Here is a 20806-nt window from a genome sequence, read left to right on the forward strand (position 1 = left end):
TGTGTCATTTTGCCTGTCCCTGGCTCAACAGCATCAGAAGGGTGGAACAAGATGAGCAATAAGGTCCCTTCCAACCCAAACCACTTTGTTTTTTAATGATCCTATCTGTCCCCATAGCTGGGCATCGCCCTGGCTGCTCAGAGCCACCAAGTCACGGTTCCACAATCCCACTGATAAATTCTGCCGTCACCCTGAACTCACAGTTTGGGGTCTCTGCGAGCCCCAAAGCAGCAGATTGCTGCCAGCAGCCGTGCCAGGGAGGCGGTGGCCCTGCCCACCTGTGTCCTGCGAGAGGCTGGCGCTGTAGCTGTCACTCTCGGTGACCGTGATGCCGTGCTGGGAGCCCACTGTCCTCCAGTCCGAGGTGAGGGTCCGCGCGGGGGTGGACGCCTGGCACTTGGTGAGTGTCCACTGGCTGGAGTACCGGTTGCGGGTGCTGTGCGCAGACTTCACGCTCTTCCTCGACACGGGGTCTACGGCACAAAGGCGGCAGAGTCACGGTGGGGCCCTCCCACTCACAGCCAGGATGCTCTCCTCTCTCCCTGGAGCACAGCCTACCCCTTCTTCCTTCCCAGCAGCTGCTTTTGGGCACAGCCAGTGCTGGAGGAGAGTCCCCCCACACCTGCCCCGTGTGTGCAGCCCCCAGCACAGCCAGCCCGGCCCCACACACACTCACTGGTGCCGGGGCGGATGTCGGACATGTCGATGAGGGGCCCCGTGTTCTGGATCAGGGCCGGGTGATGCAGAGAGACGCCCGTGCAGAAGCTCTGGGGGTTCACTGCCTGGCTGAACTCCGTGTCGGTCACCGGGATGGTGGCTTTGTCATCCCCTGTGGGAGGGAGCTGGAGCTCAGACCTCTCTGGCCAGGCGCTGTAGGCACCTGCTGGCCCACACTCAGTCCATCCATGGGACCCCAGCGCTCTGGGGCAGCAGGGGATGGGAGCTTTGCCTGTGCTTACCCAGCTGCTTGATGCCCTCCTTGTCCTCGATGAGGAGCTGCACCCGCGGGATGTCGATGTGCAGGCGGGGGCCCTGTGGGGGCCCCTTCACCGGCGTGTCAAAGCTGCGGTTATTCTTGCTGTGAGGTGAGAGGGGACGCAGACCCGCCCATTACCGGACAGAGCCCCGGCGGCTCCAGCCTGGCACGGGCTGGGGATTGCCACCAGCCAGCCCACCCGGGGCTCAGCTCTGCCCAGGCAAGCTCCAGTGTGGGTGCTGGGAGCCTCGGGCAGGCAGGAGCATCCAGCAGCACTGGGCTGCTGCGCCACAGAGTCACTGCCGCAACCTTGACGGGTGTGAGTGTGAGAAGGTCTGAAACTGGGTGAGGGCTGGACCTGGGCTTAAAAGCAGCCACGACCACCCCCAGCACCACCTATTCCCTGCCTGCCCACCCAGTCCCAGCCACAGGCAGATGCAAGACTCACCTGATCAGCATTTCTGCCAAACTCTTCGCATCTGTGCAAGAGACACAAAAACCAAGACGGTTTTTTGTAAGGGAGCAGTTTAGGGCACAATGAGGCAGCCCAGGAACACAAACTGGGGTCCCCTTTGCTGTGCCTCTGACTCCCATCTCACCTCGAAGCCTCTTCAGCCGCTTCTCCTTCCTCTTCTTGCGGATGATGAAGAGCAGGGCCACTCCCAGCGTGGCCAGGATCACGGGGCAGGCGATGGTGAAGAGCTTCTTCACGTCATCACCTTCCCCTTGGGCAGACTTGATCGGGGGGATGGTGCCTAGGGCAGAGCACGGGCAGGTGGGCACTCGGCGTGCCGGGACCCCCCGCTCTGGTGGCACTTCCCCCAGCCCGTGTCCCCACTCACTGCCGTCGTAGTCCAGCGTGGCGAACTGCGTGGTCTCGTTGCCGCAGCCGGCGCTGTTGCAGGCCTTCATGCGCAGCTCGTACCAGGTGGCCTCGCGCAGCTCGGTCAAGAACACCTCGCTGGAGCTGTTGGTGCGCAGGCTCTGCCACACCCAGTTGCCCTTGGGCCGGTACTCCAGCACGATGGCGGTGATGGGGCAGCCCCCGCTGCTCCAGCCCTGCAGGTTCAGCCTGGCGTGCGTGGAGTTGATGTGGGTGAAGAGGTGCTGGTCCTTGCTGAAGGAGGGCTCTGCGGGAGAGGAGCTGTCAGGAGGGTGGGGAGGGGACCCCCGTGGCCTCTGGCGGGGCAGGGACACCGCAGGCCAGGCTCACCTCTGCCGTGGGTCTTGGCCTCGATGATCTCGCTGATGCGGCCGGCGCCGACGCTGTTCTTGGCCGCCAGCTTCACCTTGTACCAGGTGCCACACTTGAGGCTCTCCAGCTTGAAGGAGCGCTCGGAGGAGCTGATGAACACGTCCTTCCACTCCTCGCTGTTGTCCACCGAGTACTGGAGCACGAAGCCTGTGGGAGCAAGGAGGGGGTCACCTCTGGGCACACAGGCGAGGGGAAGGGGTTATGGCTGGCACAAAGCCTCTGCCCACGTCCAGCACAGCCTTGCAGTGCCAGAGCACCCATCAGACACCAATTCCTGCACTACTCTGTGCTCACGAGCGGTGGTGGAAGCTGCTTGCTGTGCCCACCACACAGAGGAGCCATGGACAAGAGAAGCGTGGGCACACCCAGAACCTCCTGAGAGCTCTGCCAGCGCCCCTGGTCACACTTCGCCTGCCCCCAGCATGCCCAGGATGGCCCCACTGCTCATTTCCACATGGGAGTGCACGCTGTGATTGACTGGTGAGAGGCTATAAAGGGAAAGCTGGAATTAAGCAGCTCCCTCGGGAGGCTGCAGGGAAGTTGCTTCTGTCATTGCAGACCGCCTCCTCTCCCGTGATGAAGAGTATTAGGAAGCACACTGTGTCCTAGATGAGCAAACTTGTTACGCTGCCATCAACAAGGCACCTGGAGACGGCTGGTCTGGGCTTCCCGGGAGAGCACAGGGGCACAGGGACAGCCCCGAGGGCATCGGGGCACCTCGGGACAGCACATCCCTGCTGCCCTGGCCATGCCGACCAAACTTTCCTGGTGCACTGATAGGTTTGGCTATTTCTGCAGGATATTTAGCCAATTCTCAAAAAAAAAATAGCAGGGAAGAGTAGGCTTCCTGCCTTGCTGTGTGCATAATGAGCTGCACCAGGCAGGGCTGGCAGGATGGCCCCGGTGCCAGCACCACCCAGGTACCACCATGGCAATGCCAGAGGGTTCACGTGAAGGAGCTCTGTGAACACCCAGCTCCAGCTCGGGCAGAGCAGTGGGGACACTGCTCACACCTTCCCACCGCCAAGGATTCCCTGTGGATGGTGACACCAGGGGCTTCCCAAAGCCATGGGCATGTGATTCCCAGCCATGTCCACACCAGCCTTGACACCCCCACACCATCCACCCTGGTGCCTGCCACTGCTTATTTATTTATTTTGTACATGCGGTTTGTTTTTAATATTTCTAATCCAATTATAACCAAATTTATCAACAGAGTCCGCTGGAGTGAAAGGCTGCTGGCTGGGGAGATTTGCTTGTAATTACTTTCATGCTTTTAATTAATTGTAAGCGAGGTCTCCTTCCTCGCTCCCCGCTCCCCCCTCTGCACGCAGCTGTTTCAACCTATAATTCATGAGATGAATCAGAGCAGAAAGGAGACTTGGGAAAGCTGGGATGCTCCAGGAGCCCTCCCAAAGCCCCCAGCCTGTCAGGGATGTGGGACACCTCCTGCTCTGCTGGGTTCAGGGTGGCACCAATGCCAGGAGACACGGAGCAGCACTGGGGCTGGCCCTGGCCACCACCACTTTAGCACCCAGTGATGTGCCCTTCATTAGCTACACCAGTCCCTGCAGCTTGTCCAAAACCCCTGACCAAAACCTGACAAACCCCTCACCAGGGCTGGCAGCCCCTGCTAAGAGCTCAGAGGCATCAACCTTACTCTGAATCATTTCCGAGGCATTTTGGAGAGGGGGAAACTGAGGTGCAGATACAAAAACGTGGCACAGTGCGCCTGAAAATATGTTCCATGAGAGCGAAACCAGTCATGGTTCTGGGGTGAGCTGCTGGCAGCAGTCCCATCACTCACAGCAGCCCTACCTCGGATGGAGCTGCCCCCATTGTCCCCAGGGATCCAGGCCAGCGTGATGGACGATGCCGAGGTCTTGGAGACGGTCAGGCGGGGCTGGTCTGGGGGCACTAGGGAGGAGGGAAAGCCCATGAGCACCTCACACATGCAGAGTGCCCCAAACTGTGCCCCCCAAAAGTGGCAAGGAGACCTCGCCCTCATGCCTGGGCCAGCAGGAGCCCCTGGTGCAGGACAGACCCCGGGCACCGGTCAGTGGGGATGGAGCGTGTCCGTGCAGGGCAGGCACGGAGGTGGAACCCTCACCTTGCACCAGCAGGTTGATGATGATGGTGTCGAAGCCCCAGGTGTTGGTGGCAGTGCAGGTGTAGTAGCCGGAGTCCTCGGCTTTCACCGAGCGCAGCACCAGCGTCCCGTTGGCCTGGATCAGGCGGTGGCCGTCCACTGTCACCGGGATGGCAGAGTCCTCGCTGCCAGGAGGAGAGGGGGCACGTCAGCCGTGTGTGGCACAGCCAGGGCTGGCACCGGCCCCCAGCACGGCTGGCAGCCGCCTCCATACCTGTCCTTGGTCCACTTGATGGCAGGGACCGGCTCCCCGACGGAGTTGCACGGCAGCCTCACGTCCTTCATCCACGGCGTGGTGACGGTGCCTCCGAAGGAGATGATCTTGGCGGGGGCTTGGGGGCAAGGAGGAGGTCAGCTTGGGGGGCAGGCCCCGTGCACAGACCCCCCCCGAGGTGTAAGGAGACCTGGGACCCCCAGTGCTGCCCCTCCTCTGCCCTGGGGTCACCCAGCCGTGGCTTCCTGCGGGCCACGGGGCAGGGCACAGCGGCGGAGCTGTCCCCCCAGGCTGGCAGCCCACCGTACCTTTGCCCGCAGGCTCGATGGTGACCTTCTCGCTGATGTTCCCGCGGCCGGCGGAGGTGACGGCGGCCACCCAGAGCAGGTACTGCTGCCCCCGGTTCAGGTGGGCGATGCGGTAGAAGAGCTGGTCCGGGCTGGTCTCGTACTCGCTGGGAGCCTGCGGAGGGAGACACGGGAGAAGGTGAAGCTTCTGTGAGACCCTCAGCAGCGGCTCGGCTCCGCTCACATCCCTCAATGCCGGGCAGAGCCAGCTGGTGTCGTGATTCCTCCAGGGAGCCCGAGGAGCAGATGGCTGCGCCGGCATCCTTGTTCCCGGGAAAGGACGCTGCCCCGGCCCCGCCGAGCTGCAGCAGAGCCAGCCTGGAGACAACCCCAGCCGGGATGGCCCAAACCCTCTGCGGTCACAGCGAGAGGCCAAGGGGCCCCCAAAAAACCCACGTGGGGTCACCGCATCGCCCACAGCATCTTCTCCAGCCCTGCGGACTGTGTGCGGGCACTGGGGCCAGTCCCCATCACAGCGGGGACAAAGTCGCCCTGCCCCACGAACGCCACGAGGGGAAGGACTGCCTGGCACAGCACCCGGCTGTGCCACCATGCCAGCACCGGGCAGGGATGGGCTCCACGACCCGCGTGGCACAGGATGGGTCCATTAAAACATGACTTGGCAGGTACCTGTGTGCTCACTGTTGGCACACGTGTGCCCTTGCGGGGACACGGATGTGAGCGTACCCCAAAGCAGACACACCTATATGAATATTGTATAGTATACATAATTTTTTTTTTTTACCCAAATGACAGTTTTGACAAGATGCCAAGAAAACAATATCAGATCCCAGCGGTTTTACCAGTTGCTTTGATGAAAAGATTATGTTGCCCTGGAAACCAGAGGCTCAGATAGTGAAATGAGTTTGAGAAGGAGCTTTTGATAAGCACTAGTCTGCAGACCTCCCATCAACCTCTCCCTCACCAAGGAGGGATGGGGCCAGGTTGGATTTCTATTTCATTTTCGGTCAGCTGCTGGCATGTTTCCCCCTCTGGAGCAAGCACTGAGCAGGGCAGATGCCAGAGAATGGGAACAGAGAGACGATGGGACCATTCCCTGCTGCACAGTGCCCATGGATGCCCTTGGACAATTCCGCAGTGCACCCCAAGAGGTCTTTGCTGCGGCTGCTGCCTGGCATCAGCTCTCCCTCCCGTTCCTGCTTGGCCAGCTCAGCATTCCCTGGCACACTGTGGCGATTCCCAGCCCCGTTCCCATCGCGTACCGGCTGCCCCGAGCCGGGGCTGGAGCAGAAGATGGTGTACTTCCGAATGATGCCGTTGGGCTTGGCCGGCGGCAGCCAGGACACCACCACGCTGCTGGCAGAGGACGGCACGGCCTTGATCCCAGCTGGGGGACCTGGAACTGAGGAGGGACAGCGTGGCAGAGCTGGTGCCAGGAGGTCTCCAAGGTGTCTGCCCAGCTGGGAGATGTGACAGCACCCTGCTGCGGGGCTGGCATCCCAACCGCACCCTGGGGAGCAGCTGCAGTGGTGGTGTCACACACAGGCAGGGACAGGTCTGCCTGCAGGACACCTCTCCACGGGTGGCTCCGGTCCCCGTGTGAGCCAGAGGCAGGAGGGTTAATTGCAGCCCAAGCTCTGCTTTAGAAATCATGATTGGCTTTTAATGGCCATCTCCTTAATCTGTCAGCCGTACCCTGCCCAGCTGCACCTCCCTCCCAGCATCTGGCGCTTCCTAGGACACAGGCCCAGGGATGCTCTGCTAGCGAGCTAATGGCATTAAAGTAGGGCAGGCGGGGTGTAAATATTTAAATATCCGCACTTAAGGAAAAGGAAAAAAAGGGAAAGGGAAATGCCCTGCCCATGCCTGTACACGGGGGGTTTCCTCTGTGCCCCAGCAGCCGCTCCAGCCCCTCGGCACGAGCGGGTGGCAGAGCCACTTACTGTCCTCCTTGGTCTGGATGTAGAGCACGCTGCTGCGGACGCCGTCGCCTGCCTGGGTGTAGGCCAGCACCTGCACGCTGTAGTTGGTGAATTTCTCCATGCCCCGCAGCTCCACTCGCTCCCGCGTGGTCGTGATGTTCTGCATCTCGCCCCACTCTGCGGGAGATGGGGCCCGTCAGCCCCCGTGCCCCCCAGGTGCCCCTGTCACCCGCTCCCCACGTGTGCTCACCTCCGTCCATGTAGAGGGACCAGAAGATGACGCGGTACCCCTTGAGCACCCCGTTGAGGGTGCTGCGCGGGGGCTCCGACCAGGAGATCACCGCCACGTCCGAGGTGATGGAGATGGCTCGCACGTTCTCGGGGGGCTGGCTGGGAACTGGGGAGGGGAGGCACGAGGAGGACAATCAGCAGGAGGCTGGAGATGCCAGGCTGAAGGAGCCGTGTCCCACACAGCCGCCCTGGCTGCACCCACACGGACCCCGCTGTGCTGCTGGAAGCCCTCAGCCAGTCCTGCCCAGCAGTGCTCTGCCTCCAACATGCAGTTTTCCTTCTCCTGGGCCAGCGAGGTGGGTGTGAACCCTGTGCTGGTGGTGACAGGGAGGATGCTTCCCAGCGAGGGGAGAGTGGGAGAGCTGACTGGATGCGAGGTAATTAGATCCCATTGCCCCGCAAGAGGTAACTCTAATTTTTATGAGCATTTAAATGATAATACATCACCGTAACGATCCTCTTTGAAAATGATTATTGTTTCATATTACTTAGGTGCAAAAATATAAGCACCATGTAATTAGGGACAGAGTATAATAAACTAATACAGATAGTCCGTTTGAACAAAATGAAGGTAATATAATTATGGAAAAGACACTATTGCTAAAACAGGGCCCCTTGAATACCCCGGGAGGAGTGCTAATGCAGCCAGGAAACGATCGCGGTTTGACAGGCTAACGAGAGCCTTAATTAAGTATGAAAAACTGCTGAGCAAACGCACTGCAAAACTTTTTCCTCATTGTTTTTAAAATGACCGAGGCCATCAGTGACCGTGTCCCAGGCGGAAACCTGCCTGGCACTTCAGCACTGCCAAAATCCACCTCGCACCCTTTAGCTGTGCCACGAACCCAGTGCCACGGGTGTCCTGATGGCCCTGTGCTCCCGGTTCCTTCCCAGGGAGCCGTGAGGGGGCACACAGCCGCTGCCCCACACCTGTGTGACGGGATGGGCATCCAGTGAGGGTCCCCTGGGTGGCACCTGGACCTGGTGTGGGCACTGGGCCATCCTTACCGTCCTCCAGCGTGGTGGCGTTGATCTCGCTGGACGAGGGCCCCGTGCCCGCGCGGTTGAACGCCTGCACCACCACCCCGTACTGCGCAAACTTCTTGAGGTTGTCCAGCGTGTAGACCTCGCTGTCCCCCGTGGCCTTCATCTCCACGATGCTGTACTGCCCGTTGCTGCCCGGGCTGTTCTCCCGGTAGCCAATCTGGTAGCCACGGATCACCCCGTTCTGCAGCTCCTTCTTTGGGGCCTGAGGGACGACGAGGGCAGGACAGAGCAGTGTCACAGGGGTGGGAGGCTCACAGGGCTCCGTGCCCCAACCTCCTCTCCCCAGTGGCTTTTTTCAAGGCTTTGAAGGTATCTTCCCTCCCCGCTTTTCACTGAGCGGCAAAATAGCGATAAAAAAGGTCCAGCGGGTCCTTAGAGCCACCAGAGAAGAAAGTGCTGCCTGGACAGCAGCAGTCCTCAGCTGGAGCAGGAGAAATCCCAAGTCTGGCAGCCTGAGAGGCCAGGTTGAGATCAATCTTAACAATATTTCTCTGAAGCATTAACAAATCAATAGGGTTGATTGCAAATTTATGTTACAATGCCAGGGCGATCCATCTTGCTGAAATACTCCTAAAATGAAGTGACTTATCTTTCAAGTGAATCTTACTTTTCATTAATCTGTTTTTCAGTGCTTAAGGGGAGGTGGGGGGAGAAGCTGGAACCCTAAATTTATTGACTTAGCAGTTCATTCCCAAGTTCTAACTTTATAATCAATTTTATTTTTCATTAGGCAGCTTTGGAAAAATAAATCCGATTCTAAGTTTTATTGATCTCTTCTCAAACACTTTGCAACCCAGCACCTGAGTTTTACATATTTATCCTCTCTGCCCCATGGTTCCCCACAGACACCCTACGAGATAATGAGCTTGTTGTAAAACATGATTGATAAGAGCCCTGAGCAATAAGGTGAGCTGCTTGCCCAGCCTGCAGGTTTTCCTTTTTCCTGAGGAATTCTTCCTGATTCTTGTAACATTGATGACATGCTGGGTCTCAGGACAAGCTGGGACAACATTTGGCCAAGCCCTCATACCCAAAAAAAGCCCACACACCATCCCAGCCTCGCTCACCTTCCAGGTGACCTGGATGCTCTGCGACGTGATCGGCTGCAAGGTGACATCCATGGGAGGGCCATCGGGAGCTGAGACAGACCAGCACGAAAGGGCACATTGAGAAGGTTCAGGAGCTCCTCACCAGGAAATCCCCTGGCTTCAGGAGAGCTGTACCTCAGCCAGCTTCCCCCCAGGCTGCAGCCCCTGTGTTCCCCTGCCCACGATGCCCACCACCCAGGCCAGGAGCCCAGGGAGGCACCTGCTTCCTCGGTGCTGATGGTGAGCTCCTTGCTGGGCTCGCTGCGCCCGATCTTGTTGAAGGAGTACATGCGGATGCTGTACACGGAGGCGGGGTGCAGGTCCACGATGTTCGCCTGGTTGATGGTCGGGGAGATGTTGCGTGTAGACTGCTTAAAATCCCAGGAATCTGGAAGAGGCAGAAGGGTCAGAGCCTGAATCCCTCAGCAGTGCTGAGGGGGCCGTGCTCAGGCAGGTGAGGTCCCCAGGCTCCTCCAGCTCTTGTACCCCTGGAGAGGTGCTGCTTCTCTCTCTCGCTGTTGTGTGCTGGGGTTCAACTTTTTGCAAATATTGTCTCTTTTAATATTCCCTTTCAAATGCTCCCATCCAACCGAAATTACCATAATTCATTAATGCTGCTCTCTCCTTTCTTCATCAAAGGAACCGGGATGCAGAATATTCCCTTGGAGGCAGCGGTGGGGCAGTCCCACACCTGCCTGTGCAGGCCAGCCCCCAGTCCCACTGCGGCGTGGGGAGGGGACATCCCTGTCACCTACCTGACTTGTTCTTGTACTCGATATCGAAGCCGGTGATGATGCTGTTGCCGTCGAACCGCTGCGTCCATCGCAAATTCATACTCCGGGCTTTCACCTCACGGATCTCCAGCTCCGGCGGGTCAGGGGGCTCTTGGGGACACGTGGGCAGGTTAGGGACACAGGCAGAGGAGGCCCCCAGGAGCAGGGGGACCCTCTCAGGAAGGCTTTGCACCGCAGGGCTCACGCAGGGGGGATGGAGTACCTTGGACAGTGAGCTGGATCAAGCCTCTGTCCTCGCCGTAGGAGTTGATGGCGTGACAGGAGAAGAAGACGGAGTCCCCGCGGTCGGCTGGTTTCAGCTGCCAGTGTTCCAGGGAGAGGAGCCAATTGAGGCTGAGCCACCCCAGCACTGTGCCCTGCCTTCCCCTGCCATCCCTGCCTGCTCCCACCACAGCGCAGTCCCTCCCATGGCACTCCTAACACCCCTCTGGGCTCAGCTTTGCTACTCAGGGAGCCCAGCGCAGTGCCAGGCTCTGTGACACCCCCTGGGGACCACCGCACCCTCCCCACACCTTCCCTTCTCTCCAACACGCAGCGAGACCCCCGGCAGCCCTGGCAGGTGCAGGACGCCCAGCCCTCACCTTGAGGGTGGAGATGACCTCGTCGCCGTTGTCCTTGGTGGTGATGGCGTAGCGCATGTTGCGGTCGGGGTCGATGACGGTGTCCCCCTTCTCCCAGCGGATGATGATGGGCCGCTCGCCCCGCGCCGTGCAGTTCAGCTCCTTGGTCTGGCCCTTGATGGCGATGGTGGTGTTGGGGTGGGAGGTGATCATGGCCGGGACTGCGGGGAGCCAAAGTGTCACCTGTGTGCCCGGGGGGACGGGCGGGTGCCACCTGTGGCTGCCGGGCCCCGCAGAGCCCGCGGGCCCACCGAGGACACGGCGCATGCGGCTCTCACCGAGAGGCCCCGCGGCCCGAAGCGGAACCGTCTCGCTGCATTATACAGCTCAGGATCATAAAATAATGAAGCAGATAAATTTTATAATGCATAGCATTACATCGGGGTAGACAATAAAACGTGAAAGACAAATAACCAAGTGCACACTATAATGAAGAGAAAGCCTCCAGTCTGAGACTGCGGGTATGAATTATTGACTAAGGTTTTACACTCCCGAGGATGAGAGGAAGAATGTTTTCCATCACGGATTTGCATAATTCACTCGTATAAACCTGGGCAGAATACAGAGTGTGATTTCCCATCAGCAAGGCCGCCTTTGCATTGCAGATGCCAGAGATGATTTTTTTTTTTCCCATAGCCACCCCAATATACAAACAGGGCCAGTAGGGACACCTTGTGCCGTGGTCACCACCTGGCAGGGGTGCAGAACCCTGAGGTGCTCGAGCAGTGGGTGCAGCACAGATGGGGATGGCTGATCAGTGAGGGTGCTGCACTGATCCCTGGCCTGGCTCTTCCCTGCTCCAAGAGCCAAGCCCTTTGTGCCACCCCAGTGCCGTGCAGTGGGCTGGCTGTGGCAGGCAGCACACAGGAGGAACGGGCTGGGGGACCGAGGGCAGGCTGGGTAAGCAGAAAAAAATGTAATGCATAAACAAACAGCAGTGCTGAGTCCTGCAGTAATGTATGATAATGACAATCCGCAAAGGCAACACACACTGTTCTAATGGGACACAAGAGGCTCTAATGAGCTACGACTCCTCGGCTTTCTGTGGCAATGTAATTCAATTAACAGCAAAGGAAACCTTTCCTCCGGAGCTGCTGGAGTTTGCGGGGAGCAGGACAGTGCAGTGCCCAGCCTGGTGCCCGTGTGACAGTCCTGCCCCAAAGGGAGCACGGCCACGCGAGCTGGCAGGGGCTGGCAAAGAGCAGGGATGTGGTGGCGGTGCAGCCTGGGGCACTGAGAGTTACAAGAAGCAGCCCAAGACTTCTCCAAACTCTGCCCTGTCCCACCCCCAGTGCTCTGACTCCTCTGCCTGCCCCAGCCCCAGGTCAGGGACACACCGGGACAGAGGCAGGCCTGGGAAGGACTGTCCCAGCCCAGCAGCCCATGTCCCATCGGGTGAGGACAGAGCACAGGGACAGCTGGGGGCTCTTGCACTTGCCCCAGAGCAGGGCTGACTGCACAGCACAGCACAAGGGCACACACAGCTGGAGTAGGGGCTCAGCACCCAGTCCTGGCACGACAGCAGCCTTGCCAGGCTCCTGCCCACTGTCCCCTGTTCTCCTTTTCCCTGCCATGGAAAAGCATCGAGGGGCCACCCTGCTATTTGGCAAACAGGGACACTGGGGATGTGGTCCCTGCACGCAGCCCTTGTTCAGGCCAGGCTGGAGGGTAGTGCAGCAGCAGAGGGTGTGGGGCCGTGGGGCCGTGGGGCAGGACAGCCCCTCAGGGCTGCAGCAGCCTTGGCTACACCGGCCCCTTCCCAGCGAGCAGAGGCCCCGGGAGAGGAGCTCCGTTTCAGGCTCTGCTTCACTGAAATGCACTTATTGATGTTTGATTAAAAGCAGCTCCTTGGATGTAAACATATCAACTTCTCTCAATTGCCAGGGTCCCACGGGAGCTGCACGTAGTCCAGAGCAGGAAAAGAGCACAACAAACCCCAAGAAAACCCCAAGCAGCTGTGAGGCTAGCACAGATTGGGGCATTGGTGCCTAGCACCTGCCCTGGAGCAGCTCTGCAGCTTGCAGAGGGACCACATTGCTTGGGACTGGCTGCAGGGACCTCCAAGGGTGGCTGGGGGCTGCTCCTAACCAGTCTGTGATCCCTTCCTGGGTGCAGGGGCATCAATCACCTGGCATGAGCCACAGCTCACGCAGCACTCCGGGCAGACAGGCTTCCTTCGAGGAGAGCTCACCTCCAACGCCTCCTGTGCCCTCCGTTCTGTGCCCACCGGGGCGCACCCCACCCACCCAGCCTCTCCCGGTGCCCACGGCCTTGTTAACAAGGCCACAACCAGGGGCTGGTCCCTCTGGCTGGGCAGAGATGAGCCTGGGAACAAAGGAAGGCGACAGCCACCAGCACGCTGCCGTCCCACACCCGGCTGGGGCACGAGCCGCTTGACAGAGCGCTGGTGACAACTGAATGAGAACGGTGACAAGGGTGACAAGGGCTGTGCCTGCCTCCCTCGCCCCCCTCTTTCTTGTTTGGAGCTGGCTCTGTGATGTTAATTTGATTGCACCCGTCTCAGCTTCCTTTCTACACTGATTAGCTGAGTTTCACCTGAAGCATGAGATTAATTCAAATTGCATGGAAGCAATCAGTTATGCTCGTGCTGTGTGGCAGCGAACTTCCAAAGAGGGCTGTGCCATGGCCACGGACAGAGACCCCTCTGCCTGGCCCCTGGCTGGACCCCTGGCATCGAGGAGCTGGCACGGAGCAGGCAGAGGAGCCCCCTCCCCAATGCCCAGGGTGCTGCCGCTCCGGCACAGCCGGCAGGACCCCCGGGGACGTGACTGTCCCCATCCCACACGCTCCCGACAGCCGGGCAGGTGTGCAGCCATGTGCTAAATGGCATTTATCACGCGCTGCTGGGCCCCTCACCTGCACCCAGCCCAGCCCGCTGTCCCCTCGGGCACACGCTCAGGTACTCCAGCACTCCCCACCTTCCACTCCCCACTGGGTGCTGGTGAGTTCCTTGCCGAGGCAGGGAAGGACAGGCTGTGGGAGCCCAGGGGCCGTGGCACCCAGGAAAGCCTCAGCCCCATGGGTGACATTCCCCAAGCAAATCTGGTGGCTTTCCCCACCCCCCACGCCCTGACAAAGGCAGCATCCAGCTGCTCCTGGCTCTGCCAAGCCCAGGGAGCTCAGGCACACACTGCCCAGCGTGGCACCTGGCTGCCCCAGCTCACCCCTGGCGCCCCTTGCTGTGCCAGCAGGGCAGGGGACGTGTGACACCAGCTGGCTGTGGCACTGGCCTTTCCCCTGCTGACCGCCAGCACGCTTTGTTTGGGCTCTGATTAACTCTCATTTAACTCAGTCCGCAGTGGCCTGACTTTCAGTGCTGATCTCCCTTTAATTGGGCTGACATTTCACTAAACAAACAAAAACCCCAAAATGAAACAAAACAAAGAGCCCATCTAATGCTTAATTGGCTGTGGCGCTTCGTCTACCTATTCATCCAAACCTTTTCAAAGGCAGCGAGGGCTCCGAGGGCTCGGGGAGATGCAAAAGCACTCGCATAATAAGGTTATGTGCTATTCAAGTCAGCAAGCAACCTGTCCTGGGATGCAATTACAGGAGATAGCAGGGACACGGCACCAGCTCGGGCTCCCAGACTTCGCATGCTCACTCGGGATTAATCGCCTCGACTTTGTACCTGCACCTCATTGAAGTGCCTTGTTTGAAGTCGCTGGGTTTGATTCATCAGTTGCAGGGATAAATTAAACAGCTGACAGGGAGGGGAACAGGAACCTGGGAAGGCAGAGGCTGGGTGGGGAGGGGAGAAGCCCCTGAGAGAAACAGCTGCTGGTGTCAGGGAAGAAAGCACCAGGCTGGGGAGGGGAGGCCAGGGCATGGGGGTGACCAGAGAAGGCTGCACGTCCCCTCTGCCCACAGCATCCTGGGTGGACAAGCAGGGGGTGGTGGCTCCCACGGCTTCACCAGCAGCCTCCATCCCCTCTGGCAGAGCCTGCTCACTGCCTCATTCCCATGGTCAAGGCAAAGTTTAGTCCTTCTGAGCCCAGTCCTGACCCCAGCCCCTCCTGGAGACACCAGGAGTGAGGGTGATTGCTCTGGACCCCCTCCACCACCTCCTTGTGGAGGTTTGAATGCTCCCAGCGGCAACGAGCCCAATAACTAACACGGAGCTGGCAATTATACATTCTGCTGATAGCAACGGGAGAGCAATCCAATAACACACACAGTTCAAACACGGTGTCTAACAACACTTCCCAGCCCATCCCTGTCAAAGCAGCCCAGCTATTTCCTTTCCTCCTGGATGATGTAGATTGATTGCCTGGTTTTATTAAAGACAAAGTGTGTTTAATAGAAAAAGGGAAGCAGGTCCCTGGAGGGGAAGAATCAATGCCCTCCCGTGCCCTGCATTGATCGTGGGGATGCGTGGGGCCGAGGCTGGAGCACGGCTGGTGTGGTTGGAGCCCTCAGAACAGAGAGGGAGGCTGTGCCAGACCAGGCTCTGTGGTGACCCCATGTTCCAGAGCCACCCTCACCGTGCCCACCTCTGCTCCTCGGGTCACCGCCGTGGCCATGCCAGGAGCAGATCCCTGTCCCCGTGACGACGCCCCCGGCACAGCCCTGGGTACTTACTCTTGACGGTGAGGAACATGGACTTGCTGATGTCTGTGCCCACGCCGTTGCTGGCCTGGCAGAGGTAGTAGCCGATGTCCTCCTCCAGCACGTGGCGGATGAGCAGGGAGCTGTTGGGCAGGATCTGGATGCGGCCCGTCAGGGGGATGGGGTGGTACTGCTGGGGGTTGCCACTTCCTAGGAGGGGACACAGAGCCACAGAGTTCAGCTGAGGCAGAGCAGCTCTCATGAGCTGCCAAGCCCGAGGGACTCTCCCCAGTGTGCACTGACATCCCCACACACTGCCGTGACCCATCCCTACCTTTAGCGTGCTTCCACATGACTTTGGGAGGGGGGTACCCATCAACAGAGCAGTTCAGCACCCCAGCTTTTCCATAAATGCCATCTTGGTTGTTGGGTTGGACCACAAACCGAGGAGGCACTGAGGAGTTTGGGAGAGAGGACGGTCACTGCAGGAAAATCCCCATCAGATCCCTACCACCCCCCACTGCCTGTGAGCACGGGGGTGCCGTGGCTCAGCCTTGCTCCTCACCCTCCCAAATTCCCTCTGCTCCCCGCTGTGCTGCCCTCCCTTCCTCTCCCACCAGGACTGGGGGGGATGTGGTGGCCGGGTCACCCCCGGGCTCACCCCGCACGATGAGCTGCCGCTCCCGGCTGACGGTGGCAGCGTCGTTGCTGGCGATGCAGGTGTAGTTCCCGTTGTGCTTGAGGGAGACACTGGAGATCTGCAGGGAGCTCATGAACTCCTTGCTCTCGATGGTGACCCCAGAGCCGGAGAGGATGACGTGCCCGTCCTTCCTCCAGGTGATGTGGATGGGCATGTCCCCAGAGGAGACCACGCAGGGGATGTAGAGGAGCTGCCCGATGGAGGCTGGTGGGAACTCGAAGGGCTGGATCAGCGGAGGGACTGTTGAGGGGAGAGGCAGAGAATGCTGGAGAGCCCATCCCAGGAAAGCCTTCCTTTAGTGGAGATGGGCTGCAGTGGGGCTTGGGGAAGATGCTGTCCCGGGAGGAGAAGCAGCCAGAAACTGACAGGCTTTTGATTCCACCAGGAACAAGGCCAGGGGACAGCAGGAGGTGCCATCAAGCAGAGAACAGCAGAAGACTTCTCCCACCTGGCAGGGCCACCCTGCTGAGAGTGGTGTAGAGAAACGCTGACCCTGCACTGGGGAAAGCCCCGGCCACCCCCAGCACGTGCCACCCGAAATTCCACCTCAGCATTTATCCACTCCCAAAAAAGCCATTATTAGATAGATGCTTTTCTTAAAGGCGCTGGATTCAGAACCAGCCATTATCTTCCTGATAACTTAATTAGGCAACTGCAGCATCTCTGGCAATGTGGGAGGGGGAAGAAAGCGGAGAGAGGGAGACAATTAGCTTAACAAGGCTCAGCACCTGGTAGATGAGATCCTCGTTCTGCAGTCTCCATAATTAAATTAGCAGCCTGCCAATTGTCCCTTCGGCAGCAGGGAGCTGCCCTCTCGTGCAGGCACGGGGCAGTTCCCTGTACCCCCACGCACTTCCCTGGGCTCCCACCTCCATCCTGTGCCCGTCCCATCACTCAGGTATTGGCACTGCTGCCTGTCCAGAGCACGGCAAGCAGAGGCTGTCACTGTCCCCCAGGTGGGAGCCATGCCACGGGCAGGCAGGTACAGGCAGGGCTGGCCTGTCCCTCTGCCCGTGACAGCAACGTGGCTCGAGCTGCCAGAGCCATGGAGCCAGTGCTGCCTGTTTTCCATAATTAATGAATAATTAATTGGGAATGCACTGCAGTCTATTGCAGAGCAGGGATGGGCTTGTGGACCACGCCTCTCCAAACACGCCCCTCCGGCCGCTCTCCCTGCTCCAGCTTCCCACAAACAGAGCTCACAACTCCCCTTTCCTTCCCAGATTGCTTCACACTGCGATTCTCCTTTCTCCAGAGCTTCCAGGCTCTCACTTGCCTGCAGCCTGGAGCAACCTGCTCTGCAGAGCCCATCCCAGCAGCTCCAATCCAGAGGTGACCCCGCGAGCAGCCTCTGCCTTCCCGTGGGGTGAAGCATCACCCCACAGTGCCCTGGCACTGTGTCAGCCCCATGCTCCCCGAAACTGCAGCTACCCGAGCAGAGCTGTGTGGGAGCCCCAGGACAGCAGCAACCCACATGGGATTAATTAAAACCTTCAAAGATGTCTGCAGGAGTAAGGAGCTGTCAGGGCACCTTGGAGGAGGCTGGATTTTGGATTGTGCTGCTGCGGAAGCGCAGGGAAGAGGCTCCAGCAAAGCCCTGCGGAGCGGGGAGGTTTGAAACTGGGAACCTGGGGGTCCCTGGCTAAGCAGCAGCAGCTACACCTGGGCAGGAGTTTCCCTCAGCACGAGATGGGGATGAGGCCTCATGCACAGGGCTGGGGCTGCCTGCACATCCCTGTTCCTGGGGGGAGCAGTGCCACAGGGAATTGTAAAGCTTTTACTGCTGCGAGATCGGAAGGACCTGCATAACTCACCGGTGGAATTTCATGTGGTCACCAGGCACTTGGGGCTGTAAAAGCTTTATGGTGCTCCACGCCACCCCGTGCTCCTTGTGCTACACAATTTTATGTTTATTCACTCTCTGACTCTCTTCTAGGGCCTTTGCTATTCTTTTCCACAGGCCTTTTATCCAAGGGCCAGAGGAAGCGAGGAATTCAGCCAGCGGGGCTGGGTGTAAATCTCCAGCAGTGGAATGAAGACGTCTGGCCTGTGCTGCACCATGCTCCAGCCTGCTCGCCTTCCTCAGCCTGTCACTGGCCACTAATCGAGGCAGTAAATCCACACTGGGAAGGGTTCAGTGGCAGTTGCTTCCCAGGATTCACAAATCCTCAGCTGAACTTCAGCATCCTGCACCCTCCGAGGGCACCTCGCACTGAATCCCGTTATTTAAGTGCTCACAAACACCCTGGGACGATGTTCCCACATCAGCCCTGCCTGTCCCAGCTGTCCCAAGACAAGACCAACATCTCTGGCCTCTTTCCAAGCCTTGGGGCTCCACGTGGACAGGGATTTATGGGAGGTGAAGAAAGCAGGGCTGGCCAAGCCCTGCAGACCCCAGGGGCAAGAAGACCTTCCTGCACTGCCCTTAGACGGGTTATCCACAGCCTCCCCTCCCCTTTGGAAGCCTGGGACAAGAACATCAGCTAATCAAGTGGCAGCATCTCTAATCAGCTTGCTGCGCTCTCTCACTAACCTGATTCCTAATAAGAAAATGGTGGCTGGGAGGGGAGGGAGGGGGATCAGAGTAAATCCAGTGCACGAATCCCCCGCTGGGCGAGAGGCAGGATGACAATTGGCCAGCTCTGTCCCCAGCGCCACCGTGTTTGTCTGAATGATTTACAGCCAACAGCGAGCTGGCGACGGGCGGAGGCGACCCGACAACTCCTGAGGATGGGAGATCCGGGAGCACCGCGCGCTCCCAGCGCAATCTCAGCCAGTCACTGGGAGGGAATGCATCCGGCTCAATTCATTAGGACTGATAGCTCCCTCAATGGGGCTGAATAATTGATGGCCTGGAGAAGCTTTTAAGATGTTCTGTGTGCTCGGAAGACCGAGAGTATTATTTTTTTAAAAGCTAGCACACACAGAAAAACATCGGTGAAGGTGATCCAAGCAAAGGTTAGATGTTTTAATACGTTATGTTTACACCGCAAATCCTTGCTCCATCACTTGTAAGGGGAAATGGATACGGCGTGGCTCGGGGCAGCTGCTGGTGGCAGGCAGGACCAGGTAGCCAAGCCAGCTCCCGAGGGCTGAGCTCCCATGCCTGGTGACTACAGAGCATAGCCACCACCTGGCCATGCAGTTCCCCCTGTGGTGCCGTTCTGCCTCCATCCCACTTCAGGGAGATCCCAACAGCAACCTGGATGAGCTCTCCCTGCCATCCAGGGGAAGCGTCCCCACCCTCTCACCTTTGACGGTGACGTGGACGCTCTGGCTGATGGAGAGCTGGGGCTGGATCAGCACGCTGCACAGATACTCTCCTTCATCCATGCCTTTCTGGACATCCATCAGCTTCAGGGTGCCGTTCTCAAAGACCACTTGGCGGTGGTTATCGGGCAGCAGCAGAGAGTCCTTGTACCACTTGATGGAGTAATAGGGGTACCCGATGACCCTGCAGTTGATGAAAGTGTCCCTACCCGCGACCGCTGTTATGTTCTTCATGGCGCGGATGCTCGGGGGACCTACATATTCGGGAGGAAGGAAGAGGCAGGCTAGGTTAATTCCGAAGGGCCATTTGCTTGCATGCAGATCTGCTGCTATTCCAGAGCGAGCTTCACAGGCAGAGGAGGTGACCAGGGCAGGCGGGAGCCAGCCTGGTTTGGGCGAGGAGGCGGCACGGGCTCCTCTCAGCTCGTGTGGGGACAGCTGCTCTCGGCTGCAACCTCCAGCTACAGCTACTCTCCCTCACCTACCAACAGGGCTGTGCTCCCGGGGCACAGCCACACTTCAAACAGCAATCCCACCCCAGTGCTGGGGGAGCTGAGCCCACACACGGCACTGCTGCCCACTGCGGGAAGTCGGATGCTGTCCGTTTTCTGCTCTGGGCACTGTGCCTGCCCAGGGTGCCTCTGCCTGGCTCCTCTGGCAGCACCAGAGATATGGGAGAGATGGGGAGAGCTCCCCCACCATCACAGCCTCTCTCTGCCTCTCCCAGGGGGAAGCTGCCTGCATTGTGCCAAACATCCTTGGCAAGAGCTGCTATGGGAACCTGACTTCCACTGTCAAAAACTCTTCGCCTCCTTGAACCCCACCTTTCTGCACCCCCTCTGCCAACCTGTGTGCCACTGAAAAGCCAGACAGCCAGCAGTTTCTGTCTGGCTTTGGAGCTGCCTGAGGACTGGGAGAATGCTGCAGGTGAGCCTTTAAACGAGAGGTTTCATGCATCAATAATTACATTGTTCTCCCAGTCGCTGCATAAAATAGCGAAGTAATCTAAAGATTAACCCTGTCTTGACTCCTCATCCTGAGGGTGTAGCAGGATAACAGCTTAACAGGCACTCAGGATCAGCTGATGGACAGTGTCTTTCATTCTAGGACACGTTAAGAGAAGGAGCAGGAAGAAAGGAATTATCATCTCGCTCTGTAACCATGTCTCGGGCCTGTTTGAGGGACATGCTCTGTGCCGCTGAAAAAGAAACCCAAATCTTATCTAGTGACAGCCCATCAAGAGCTGAGAGAGGGGGAAAAGGGAGACAAGGGAACATCCTCATTGAAAACGCTTGCTCTGGCTTCTCCTGGCTGAGGGATGAACTTCCTCCAAATTCAGCAGTAAACGGCAGCAAAATTCCGACTCTCCTGGGATCCCAGCCAAAAAGCCACTAGATCCATTTCAAACCTGAGACACAGACAAACACAGCCCTTCAACCCTCATTCTCAGCAGACAAATAAAGGCTCCCTTATCTTGTCTCGCTCCCACCTGTAAGCCTGGGAGCTTTAATTGGGGATTATTAATGGGCAGGGGCTTACAGCACACCCTGTGCCTGAGAGCGCTCCCCGGAACACACCGAGCAACGCGCTGCAGCCGTAATAA

At 58.6% G+C, this 20806-nt stretch overlaps 1 protein-coding gene across 3 annotated transcripts in view; it reads right to left on the minus strand.

Annotated features, from left to right (window-relative positions):
- Positions 1-20806, minus strand: part of DSCAML1 (DS cell adhesion molecule like 1) — a 96140-nt gene that overhangs the window by 4935 nt on the left and 70399 nt on the right. The window contains exons 8-31 of one of the 3 annotated variants that reach the window (XM_053997133.1): positions 19185-19457; positions 15895-16173; positions 15568-15687; positions 15267-15443; positions 10626-10825; positions 10247-10343; positions 10006-10134; positions 9471-9638; positions 9230-9300; positions 8124-8364; positions 7075-7221; positions 6846-7001; positions 6165-6304; positions 4903-5056; positions 4595-4712; positions 4342-4505; positions 4050-4148; positions 2190-2378; positions 1819-2106; positions 1576-1731; positions 1425-1455; positions 960-1063; positions 677-829; positions 279-473 (exon numbers count right to left, since the gene is read on the minus strand). In XM_053997133.1, the coding sequence (XP_053853108.1) occupies positions 279-473; positions 677-829; positions 960-1063; positions 1425-1455; positions 1576-1731; positions 1819-2106; positions 2190-2378; positions 4050-4148; positions 4342-4505; positions 4595-4712; positions 4903-5056; positions 6165-6304; positions 6846-7001; positions 7075-7221; positions 8124-8364; positions 9230-9300; positions 9471-9638; positions 10006-10134; positions 10247-10343; positions 10626-10825; positions 15267-15443; positions 15568-15687; positions 15895-16173; positions 19185-19457 (3849 nt within the window). Of the gene's footprint in view, positions 1-278; positions 474-676; positions 830-959; positions 1079-1424; positions 1456-1575; positions 1732-1818; positions 2107-2189; positions 2379-4049; positions 4149-4341; positions 4506-4594; positions 4713-4902; positions 5057-6164; positions 6305-6845; positions 7002-7074; positions 7222-8123; positions 8365-9229; positions 9301-9470; positions 9639-10005; positions 10135-10246; positions 10344-10625; positions 10826-15266; positions 15444-15567; positions 15688-15894; positions 16174-19184; positions 19458-20806 lie in introns of those variants that run through there. The other 2 variants (XM_053997132.1, XM_053997134.1) reach the window with 2 other exon arrangements.

Source organism: Vidua macroura, chromosome 22 (genome assembly GCF_024509145.1).
Source record: "Vidua macroura isolate BioBank_ID:100142 chromosome 22, ASM2450914v1, whole genome shotgun sequence".
NCBI classification, from domain to species: domain Eukaryota; kingdom Metazoa; phylum Chordata; class Aves; order Passeriformes; family Viduidae; genus Vidua; species Vidua macroura.